This window comes from Pinus tabuliformis, chromosome 1_2 (genome assembly GCF_031772625.1).
Source record: "Pinus tabuliformis cultivar Carrire ecotype Pingquan chromosome 1_2, CPIR1, whole genome shotgun sequence".
Classification (NCBI taxonomy): Eukaryota; Viridiplantae; Streptophyta; class Pinopsida; order Pinales; family Pinaceae; genus Pinus; species Pinus tabuliformis.
In genome coordinates, this window is record NC_142298.1 from 357977411 (window position 1) to 357989860 (window position 12450).

Below are 12450 nucleotides of genomic sequence, written 5' to 3' on the forward strand. Positions count from 1 at the left end.
CTAGAATAATACTTGTACTCATTGCCCCTCCTTTCCGGAGTATCCAATAACCTGCCATCTCTCACTATGTCAGATCTATCTGACCTGTGTCTACCAAGAGATCTACTGCCATATGCTCCATTAGTCCCATCCTCATGTGCATGGTTGATCCGAAGCGGCCCTTGTTGTTGCAGTTTTGACAAACTCTGAAGAAGTATAGCATTGACCTCTGCTTGCTTCTCTTATGTCTGTATGATCCGATCATTATCTGCCTTACAACTCCTTATCTCTTCCTTCAAGCTTCTCAATGTATCGACCAAATCAGAAGTATGCCCCACACCACGCTGCCCATCTGACGGGTAGGGAGATTCTATGTATGCTACCACCTTGCGAACCATTTGATCTTTCTCTTCCTGTGATGCATAATATGTGAAATAAACCAAATCACAATAAACCAACGTACTAGCTTGGGGAGGATACCTTGTCTGCAAGATCACCAAATCAATGTGATACATGTATAACATAATCATAACAACATATCGACATATGCAAGTAAATGTATCAACACATAAACATCATTCTAACTAGGATCCAGTCATCAATGCAAGGCCATATCAACAATGCATGTTATGACCTCATGCATGACAACAACCATTAATCCATTATACACATTGCTACATGCAACCGACAATATGCATAAGCAATGCCTAGCTAACTACAAATACACATAAACGCATGTAGTCAAACATAATCGATCAATTCTTGCAATCAACCTACAAGACTAATGCATGTAATCAAAATATTCAAAATGTAACCTAACATACAAGGATGTAAGTAGGTGACATAAAATCAACATGTAAGTAACATATAACCCATATGCAACCAGTCACATGCTCATGTCAAATAATCTTCAGGAAATCAACATCAATTTCTCCATGATAACCGTACTACAACCCTAATCCAACATCAAGCAAATGCAACAAGTATACAAGTGTAAGAGATACACATGCAACTGACATGTATGCATGACTAACACATTCAACCCAATCCAGTTTGAGAGTTGAACCATGCTCTGATACCACTTTGTAACACCCTCCTCCCACATCTACCCAAGTAACCATGCCAACTGGGGTAAACATGCGATGAAAGGCTAATATGATCAAATTTGACCTCCTAGGTAACCTTAAGGAAGTGGAATCGACAGAACATCACACACAGTCATCCAACATCATCATCAGACGCTCAAGAGACAAGTCAACCACTCAAATAGCCTGTCCTTGGGCCCCACTGTTGTTTTGGGCCTCTGAGGCCGTAGTCGCTCTCATGCTATGGGAAAGAGGGTGACTGAGACCTAAAGTCGCTCTCATAGGCTTGCCTGCCAGCGACTGTGGACCAAACTTGCCAGTTTTGTGCTAGCAACCTCGAGAATTAAGCCACTTTTTCAGGCCTAGAGCCCAGGCCACTGCCCAGAATGGAATGAAAGCTCAGAATCAAGTAAAATACAGGGAAACAATGCTGCAAAAGTAAATAGTTGATCAAGACCTTAACCATACCCCTACTAGCCATGACATGCATTTCATCAAACATATTGTCAACATGTAACCTACAAGTGTAAACAACAGAATTAAGTGTAGGGATCTCATACTTATCTGAGAATCACCATGAACCATTGTTTCCTCATGTCTTTTGTTGCCTTATCACTTATTAGGTCATAGATACAATATCCATTCAAATACAAGTAAAAACATGTTGAGAGCCAAACATAGTTGCTGCCATAAAATATACATCTAACCAGCATAATAGGAACATAATTACAATGAACATATCAACCATCAAAATCCATATATACATCAGTACATTTACACATGAAAATCAATGGAATGAATTTCTCATTAATCAATGCAATGAACCAACCGGTGATGGGACTACCACGTTCCACCCGACCATAGATTGGTTGAGCCAAGTCTCTCTTTAGCCAATCACCCCCATGCCATATTCCAAGCATGAATGTGGGACTCATAAAACACATCAAAAACACCAATCAATGTGGATGCCACCAGAGTTCTTTGCCTACACTGTGAGGAATTTGAGTGCCTCCTAGTCTCTCAGGCTTTACTGTGCATCCGCAGTCCAATCCAAGGATCACTAGGCCCGACGCCGAGACATACTCTCCAGGCTTTATCGTGCATTCCATCCCGGAATCACTAGGCCCAACGGAGAGAAAATCCACCTCTTGGCTTTACTGTATATCCTGCCATTCACCAAAAAGGATTCTTAGGCCCACGGAGGCACACAATTTGGCTTTACCACAACCCACAGTCCGGTTCAGGGGTTACTAGGCCAGTGGCTTTGTGCATCCTCAGTCTGGTTTAGGGACCACTACAACCACATGTTTGTCAATTTGGATATCCACCCCACTTAGCTTCGAACCCAATCCGGCCATCCCACACAAACTATATGAGAGAACCCATCTCATAAAAGTTATCAGGAAATGGCAAGGCTATGCTGAAAATACTGTCACACCTGGAAAAACCCATGCCATGGTAGAAAAGAAACACATGCAATCCCATGCATGCCAAATCTAGCAAGGAAAATACAAATGCAAGTTGATACCTGCAATGAGGCCTGTTGTAGCCTTATTTGTCTTTTTTGCTCCAATGCCAAAGTGCTCCAAGAAAACTCTAAGTGTCCAAAAGTATGAGAGAGAGAGAACCTATGACCTTTCATCTCCCTTTTCTCCTAATTTCCATTATTTTCATAAATAATTGTGCCAAAAATGCCATTTTGTGTTTCCAAAGCCTTTGCCAATCTCCTTAGCCATCAACAACCAAATGAACACACAACAGGATGTCCTGCCCAACGTTCAGCGTGGAATAAGTGTCCCATTCATCCGTGGCTATTGTTTTTAACTTTTGTTACATGAAATTTTCAGTAGAGTTGTTACAAAGAAGTCATCATTGATCATCATCAACAAGGACAACCCCATCAAAGGATCTAAAGTGATCTCCCTATAGGGTCAAAAGAAAACTATCTTCATCAAGGAGAAGCTCTCTATTAACTATATCATCATCAAAATTCAAGGAGGCAACAAGTGGAAGAAGCATCTTCACAAGTAAGTATATTTATGTCTAAATCTGTCAAAATGTCTTTTTGCAAGGAAAGCAACAAATTGGTTGGGGCTTCAAACTATCTTGCATGGAAGAAGATGATAGATTTGAATTTCATTGAAAATGAGGTTATGGATAATGTCAAAGGATCTATCACCAAACCAACAAAAGAAGATGTTCAAGCACTTGCAAAGTTTATGAAAGGGGAAGTGAGAGCTCAAAGGATTCTCATAAAATCCATCAAGGATCCCCTCATTCCATATGTATCTAAACTCGACACCTTAAAAGAAATATATGACAAATTGGTAGAGTTGTTTTTTGTAAGCACTGCAAGATAATTTAGCTCTCTAAGGAAAAAACTCTACAAGTTAAAGATATCAAAAGAAGAAGGGATAGCCTCATACTTTATTAGGATATCTGAAATAAGGGACCAAGTTCAAGATTTGGGAGAAATAATGTATGACAAGGAAATGACCACTGTAGTACTAAATGCACTACCAGAGGAGTGGGGTAACTTTACTTCCATTATTTATGGGAAGAAAGAAGCGACTCCATTCCAGGATCTATGGTCACTATGCAATATTGAATAAACCAGACTGAAGGGAAAAAATAATGTGGGATTTAGTGAGAAAAATCAAGCCTACGCTGTTATGACAAAGAGAAGCAGAAAGTCTGGAAAATTTTATCCTCAAAAAAAGAAGAAGAACCTGGCTAAGGTTCAATGCTATAGATGTCAATAATATGGGCGTTACAAAGGAGATTGTCCTAAGCTCAAGAAGGAAAATAACAAGAGAGGTAGAGAAGAAGCCCATATCACTGAAGAAGTTGAGGAAGTTGAAAAGAAGAAGTCCAAGAAAGAGGAAGTAAGAGATCTCTACTATGATTGAGATAGTCTTCCTCGCCTAGTTCTTTTCAAGTTCATGTTTTCAAGTTTTTTGTTTTAATATATGGCTATCATGAGTCACTAAGGAAAATGATAGGATGCATCATGGCATCATAGAAGCATTAAAAACAAGAGCTCGTGACATCATCATAGAGAAGCATGAAATATGGCTGATATAGCTCTTGGTAACCTCATTAGAAGCATAAGTGGTACTTATGGGAAAAAGAAAAAGTCATCTAGTACAAGAGATAATCATACATCAGTCAAAAAGGAAACATTTGTTGGCTGAGGATACTCAAGATCCTCTATTGGAATCTTCATTAGAAGGTTCACCAATCAAAAGGAAGCAAGCATTTCATAAAAAATTCCAACGTGTGGGAATTCATGGGATGATGGTATGATGACAAGCAGATCTAGGATTGAAATTCTTTCAATCAAGGAGGCTGTTGAAGGAAGTCTGGATGACATAAAGGAAAATGAGGTATGTATGCTTGTATTCGATATTATAGAGTCATGTCATATGGTTGTAGGTAACATGGATCAATGCTCTATCTCGAGAGCATGACCAAAAGAAAGGATCTCCTCCCTTGAAAGGATGCAGGAAGGCATCGGTCACACATTGATGAAATCAACATAATATGTCCTCATATGAAAAATGAGGCGATTGTGAAAAAATTGGGGTAGCTATGACTGGAAGTTCCTAGAAGGAAATGTGTGAAGAAATAAAGGAAGAGATCATGAAATATGCAACCATGGAAAAGGAAATCAACATCCGAGGACTGAGAAATTTGAGTAGGATATCTCCATGAAGGGTATGAAGACAATGATGAAGTTTGAAAAAGAAAGAGACCCTTGAAAATATATATCTTTTGGAGATATGTCAATGCACGATGTTGGTGTGAGCTAAAAGATGTCATGATGAAAGACCATCACAGAGGTAATTTTGATTTAATGTTCATTCCTTTATTTTTTAATGATATCTGGATGGGCTTATGCAGAGTTGTCAAGGGAAGATCTATGGATATCTTCCACCCTCGATGTCCATGTAGTAGGATGAAAGATCCTTAAGGAAACGTGGCATGAAGAAGGCAACATGGCATGAAGGAAGGCCATATAGGAACCAATGGATCACTTTCCGATGAAGAGAATAATGACATGACTAACTCATGTATGAAAGTGATGGATGGTTTGCGCCCTATGAAGAAGTCCCAAAACATGAAGACTCAGAAAAGAAGTTCATGACATCATGAGGAGGAGTTCTTCAAGCAAATAATTGTCCCATCATCTCCACCTAAAGAGTTGTTGTAGGTCCCAAGCTAAGAGGGAGCCTGGAAAACAAGTTTCTAACTTGGTAGAAACTTGGAAGCAAATTCCTAAGCCAAGATGGAGCTTAGGTACATTCCTTCATTGAAATAGATGTGTCCTCCCTAATTAAGAAGGAGAGATAGACACATCATTCTTTTCTTCACTTGGGAATACATAATGGAGGATTGGGTAAACATATGGCATCTGATGCTCTTTTAGGATGAGTTAGGGCAGCCAAGATAAGAGTATTCGTAGAGGACCGATATTTGTTGAGGACTGGTAATCCAAGATAAAAATAGTCCTAGTGGAACATACTCTACGAGAACTCGGATGGGATATGTTATGAGAGAGACGATGATGAAGGTGTCTATACATCATCGGTCTTGCCAACATTGTGCTATGATCTTGTGGAGAGATAGGATTGTTAGTCAAGGCCTTGCTATGGGACAATACTGGTTGATATGATGTTATACAGATGGGTTACTAATCCAACTCTTCGTATGAGAATTCTCCAGATTGATAATGTCCAAGTACCTTGTATGGATTGTGAATGCCTCCCTAGTTGAGAGGGAGTGTTGAAAAGTGTAACTAGGTTCGGTCTTCATAATGACATGTGTAATTGTGATTTTATGTAATTCATGTAAAGAAGAAAAAAAAATTGTAATGTTTGTCTCATGAGTTTCATGAGCAAGGAATTTTTATTTTTAGTTAAGGCTTCCATTATGAGCTATTAGGTTTGGTCATCAAGTCATAAAGTTCATAGAGTCAATGTCAAAGTTTGAAGAGCCATTTTAGGCATGTAATCCATTGTAAAAGAAAATTTATTAGCCCTCCAGGACCTTGTCACAAGCTTCTCTTAATGTCGGCCCGAGAATCCTTCTAAACTGTCAAGTCGGCTCACCTACAATTCAAGTCACCTTATTTTGATGGATGAATCACTATAAATAGGGAGCCCAACCTCCATTTGAGAACAAGCAATTTAGATAAGCAAGTATGAAGTAAGAAGTGCAAAAATCACTAAGTGACGAGCCTCATAACCAGCGAAGAGAAGGAAATGAAGAGCAGAGTATTTAGTATTTACTGTTTTTAGGTTTGTTTTTGGCTTAAGTAATCTCCACACGTGTAAGAATCTACTGCTACCTACTGCAGGAGGAACAAGATACCACAGTCATATTGTGAAGACATATTTTGGAGAAGAACAAGGTGATTCCCTAACTAAGTTAAAGGAGAAAGAACCTCCATCTAAAGTGAAGGGAATCAAGGTGTTTATCTCCCTCATATGTTATAGCTAGGACTTCAGAAGTAGGGCCGAGAATTGCAGAGCGAAATCAAGGAACAAAAGTTCATAGAAGAGCTGAGATAGTGAAGGAGGGAAGGAAGTTTGACCATCATTGACTCGAGGAAGAAATCGAACAAGAGGAGTTGTGACTTGGTCTTGGAGAGGTCGTTGTGTCAAGGGTCTAGGTATTGGTCTTGGCATTCATTAATTAAAGTCTCTATAAGAAGAAGAATTCGTTTGGGTTTTGCTCTCAAGTTGGAGAGGTTTTTGCCCTGGCTGATCACCTACATCTGGTGTCTCTTGTCTCTTTATTGTTTTTACATTGGTAGTTGTTTGATGAAGAACAACATAATATAATCTAAGTAAAGAGAAAATCCTAATCTAAAGAAGTAAAAAACATTCACAAGCAGTTATCATTATAGAGAAATCACCTAATCTTGATGCCCTAGATTTCTCAACATAAAATATCACAGTAACATATATTGATATAAAAAATGAAGTTATCTCAACAGAAAATATCATACTAACATATATAGATATAAAAAATGAGGTTAAAATTACGTACGCACAAAATTCTATATGAAAATTCAAAAAAAAAACATACACCACAACAATTATATTGTGCGCACATCATATGGAAGAAGTCACTTAAAGTTACATCTTGGGAAAGGACAATATTTTAAGATTGATAAATCCTCGTTTTATAACTGCATGCAAGTTTACAGTTGGATATGATAAAGCTATAGGTGGAGTTGTGTGCTGGATGATATGTGTTACCACGGTTGGAACGTTATCACATGAATTCCCTCAAGGAGGAGGAGCTTCACAATTTGGTGTCTCTTCCCCTGGGAAATAAAGGCGCTCTTCTGCAGTAGCTTGTTCAAGCCACCATTGCGCTTTCACCATTTTTGGTTCGATCCTGGTTATGTCTCTTTATTATGAACTAAGGCCAGTGTGTTGTTTCATTTTTTTTTAGAGCACAATAGGCTAGGTACAACAGAAGGTCGAGGCGAGATATTGAAGGAGATGGGGAAGCTCAACACCATCAACAATGGCAAACACTAACGTTGTTATGGTTAGAAATTGTGGGTTCATGACTAACAAGCTTTTGGAAAGGAAATTGTTTGTTAATATTTTGGGTGCCCTTAATTTCTCTTATCCCGATGAAGTTGTTGCTTAGGTGTTGGTTTTGGGTCCATTGAGAGTCTAAATATTAAGTTTCATCATTTGTGTATGTGTATTAGGGGCTTCGGAAAAGAAGTATTATCGTGTTTGAAGGAGACAGGGAAGCTCAACACCATAAAAAATGGAAGACACTAAAGTTGTTACAATTAGAACTCACAAGTTCATGACTAACATGTCACAATGTCTCTAACCATGCCCATGAATTCCACAACAAATGCCTCTACATATCTGGTAGGTTTTTCTGACGTTCGGAATTAAGTTGAAGCATGTTCTTATGGCTGAACTGAAAATGGAACGAGGGGCGTTGAACCAAAGGTGTTCCTACAAGCCAGGGGTGCATTGCTGAGTTCCTTGGAGGAATTATTATATATGCTTATTTAACCACTAGGTATTTGTTTTCTAGCTTTTGGGGACCATGTGAAGTATTGGGTAACTTGAATTAAGTGGGCTTTGCAGGCGGATTCTCAACTCCAATCTATGTTATAGGTATTGTATACATGTCAATCACATGTATGGATCCCTGTGTTTAAGTGACATGTATGTTGAATCGATTTTAACTAGTTCGCACTCTTCATGCTCATGTGACTTGAATGTTGTTACATTTGGTATGTCACGTTGCAATGTGTCATCTCGGATGGATTGATATATTGATATGAGCAGGGGTGGTCATACGTGAACATTATATTGTTGTCTGGTGGTGGGAGTATAATATACATCACTATTGATTTTTCATTTATCTGAATTGTTACACTCTTGGATTGTTTCGGTTTGGGATTTGCATTTGACCTTTGTGGACTACCTTGCTCAGATATTAGTCCTTAGGATGGGGGGATAATATTTCGATTTATTTTGGTTGGCGTCTGCATTTTCTATTCTGGATCTAGAATGCTCGTTGTTTACCTGGACGACCTACTCTCCATATTACAATCAGAGATTATGCACATTTTGATGATTTTCTTTATTGCCATCTATATCCTAATTTGCATAATTAGGACCCATATTCCTCCCTCTATCAGGTGTCCAAATGCCTATCTGGACTGATATCCTTTCTCTTGCCTGCCCACACCATAACCAGGGGAGGGATCTTGTCTAAGTCCTATAAACTACTATGCGCTCTGGCAACGTTGGGTTAATTCTTTCATCATTTCTAGGCCATGCAAGGAATTTGGGTTTAGGCTCTGTAATAGGTGGTGGACTTGTTTGGGGTGTTTTTGTTGCTGTTGCTGCAAAGGATAAACATTTTTGTCTATCCTACTTTGGCTTTTGTTAGATGCTGGGTTTCTTGGATGATTTGTTATGGGTTCTGGTGCCCTGTGATGGATAGGGACTCCAGTGACTAGTTATCGTTTTTCCGGAGTAATTTGAATATTCTGAAGGGGGGCGTTGGGACTACACTTAAATGAGATGACTTGGGTCACCATCCACATTATTCTATGACAAGTTGCTTCTGACATTCTGGGTATTAGTAATTGTGCGTGGTAGCTCCAAATCGGGTAACCTCTATTTTATGTGCACTCATCCGATTCTTTCCCATTTCAGACTGCGATCCGACGGTGGTGTCCCTCGTTTGGCGGTATGCGGGTATAATGTTGCGTGGGTAATTACATTGTGCCTGATGATTGGGAATCCCAAGACATTCCTTTGGGGATTTTCTACTGGATCCACCTACTAATTGACCTACCACCCTTACATGCTTTTATGACTATATTTAATCCTCTATTTATGCAACCCCATATTCTATTGCATGGTGTCTATGATGGATCATTTGAGTCAAACACATCGACACATGAGGCGTACTTTCGTGCCACACTAGAGGCTGAATCAAATCATCAGTTTTTCTTTGGGTCGGAGAGGGATGGTGGACCTATATGCCAGAATACTTGGCGCTCAGTGGGCGCCCTGATGGACTTGCCAGGTGGTGGACATGCAATCCCCGGTTCACATGGGGAGATACACGATGGCAGAGACAAACGGAACCGGAAACAACATCGCTCTATTAAAATTACCACTCTGGCACCTCTTCCGAGTTTTAGTCATGATGTTTTGATAGACTGGGTTAACAGTCTACAGAAGAGGGTGCTTGTTGGCAAATGTCATTTTGCTGAATTGGGTGAAGTCAAAATGAGGAGTTGGGTAGAAACAAAATGGAAGTCTTTGCTGGGTTATATGCCATCGGTGGTGCATTTGATGAATGGATGGTACAGTTTTCATTTCCTCAGCCAGGACAATTTATTCAAAATCAAGGCACTTCCATGGATAAAAGGGAGGGGTTTCTTGGCTCTGCATTCTTGGTATGTCGGGTTCAATCCCCTGAAGGAGACACCTAGAAACAAATTGATATAGGTAAAATTGCCTGGGTTGCTGATAGAATTCTGGACTCAGAAAGTATTCATGGACATAGGCAATGCGATTGGAAAGTTTGTTTATGTCGACCCACAGTGTTTGGGAGCATAGGATAAAAGAATTGCTTGGATCTTGATTGAAAAGGAATATAGAGGAGGCTTCCCGGACCACATCAAACTTCAATGGGAAGGCACACATCTGGTACAAAGGCTGCATTTTTGGGGTCTTCCGTTCCATTGTCTTATATGTCATCACACAGGGCATCTTATGGCTCAGTGTCCATGCCAGATGGGTGGACGACGTATGACACATAGGCGGAATTGCTCTAGTGCGATGGATAATGTTGGTGGTCATACTACAAAACCCGTCATTGGCCATGCGGTGACAAAACATTCGGATGACACACATCACTCATCAGGTACACCGTCTTATTCCATTCCTCTCCCATCCTCTAATATACATCCTATAAACTGTGTTAATTCCATTCCTATTATGGTTCCTTCCTCTCCCTAGACTTCAGAAGGTTCTGGCACACCTACGACTGATGACAACTCACTGTCCCCATCGGAAATGATTCCCCTACTTCCCTGTGTTGACCCGCCTCTTTTGGATATTGTACCACCACATCTGACGGCATATGACGACACCTCCCCTTCACATATTACGTACATCCCTGCACCCCCCCCCCCACCCGTCACCCATCCATCCCCGGTGACTAGGACTCGACCTAATTCACCTGTTTCGCCCATATATTCCCCTACCAATTCGGTGGATAGTGATTTAGACTTCCTACTCCAGAAGAAGACCTTGGATCTTCGTACTCTCACGATTCACAAACCACCTGGCTCATCGTCTCCCCACATCAGTCCTACCTCGGTGGGCAACATCATTGTCTGTCGGAAATAGAGTCGGGATAGTAGACATTTCAGAGGATGCACTCGACCTCTTCCTTTTAGTTCGTCTAACCCACGTGCATTGATTGATGTTCCCATCACTTCGTCTACCTCTCCTCGGGCCCTTAGAGAAAAGATGCCTGCTCCTGGGCTGTCATGAATTTCATCCTTTCTATGAATATATGGGGTCTGGGGGCTGCTCCAAAATATTTGGCCCTCAAAGAAATTTTCCTTTCGACTCGTCCTTATATCATTCTTCTACAGGAAACTATGCATTCGGCTCTACAGGTGATTAAATATTTCAGGAAGATGCTCCTTGACTGGCATATGGCGGCTACAGATGCTGCAGGCCTCTCGGGGGGTCTGGTTGCTCTATGGGATCCTCGATGGGTCAATATGAAGGCTTTCTCATGTTTTGAAGGCATTTTACTTTCTGGAAATATTAGAGGACTACCGAGTCGAATTCATATACTAAATATATATGCCCCGTACAGGGACCGAGACTCTTTTTGGAGAAAACTGGTTGCATTGGAGGTATTGGGATTGGTATCCCTTGTCATTGCCGGGGATCTGAACTGTACCATTGGGTTGGATGAGGTATGGGGGAGGTCCAGAAAAGTAGATGCCATGGCTAACCTGATTAAAGATATAATCATTGATTATAATTTCGTGGATATATGTCCCTCTAAGATTGTTCCTACTTGGGACAATGGAAGGACAGGTGATGGATATGTGGCAAAAAGGCTGGATCAATTTCTTCTACATGAACATATAGTTGAGAGGCTTGGGTCCGTCCAATCAGACATTGTGAATAATTTTATTTCTGACCATAGACCCATTATTCTCAAATGGAGGCGTGGGGATCTCAGACATGGGATGCCATTTAAGTTTAACCGCGTGTGGTTGGAGGACCCGAAATTTGATGCACTGGTGCGGGATGTCTGGAATATGGACAAGGAATGGGATATCTCACCCATGGTGAATATCCTGGAAAAATTACGGGCCCTTAAGGTGGAGGTTAAAGCATGGGAAAGGAGGAAGAGCACCCAAATGAAAAAAGATCTAAAAGATATATCTGTGGCCTTGGATACCCTGAGCCCACAATTGTTAATGCATAATCCCCCGGCAGCACTTAGGGACAATATACATTCTCTGGAACTAAAAAGAAAACATATCCTTCAAATTCGGGAGACTACATGGCGCCTAAAGAGTAGGGCCATATGGATTCAGGAAGGGGATAGAAACACAAATTTTTCACAGATTTTCCAATCATAGAAGAAAGATAAATTCCATATGGGAGATTACTGACTCAGAAGGGAACCGGGTACAGACACAACAGGATATTTGTAGAGCGGTTGTTCAACATTTTGAACGAGCTTATTGTCGCAGGGAGATAAACTATGTTGAGGATCAGATTTGGGGGGTGGATGTATATCCCACCATGTTTGATGATGAAGCAAACACGGCCCTATACAA

The 12450-nt window shown here is 40.5% G+C and overlaps 1 protein-coding gene across 1 annotated transcript; it reads left to right on the top strand.

The window, feature by feature from the left end:
- The first annotated feature begins 11301 nt into the window (after positions 1–11301).
- Positions 11302–12249, top strand: LOC149205848 (uncharacterized). The gene has a single exon (XM_089397526.1). It carries the CDS (start codon positions 11302–11304, stop codon positions 12247–12249), a length of 948 nt encoding a protein of 315 aa, XP_089253652.1.
- Positions 12250–12450: the final 201 nt, after the last annotated feature.

Coding starts and splice junctions, on each gene's coding strand:
- LOC149205848 (XM_089397526.1), top strand. CDS start 11,302: ATGGCGGCTACAGATGCTGCAGGCCTCTCGGGGGGTCTGGTTGCTCTA.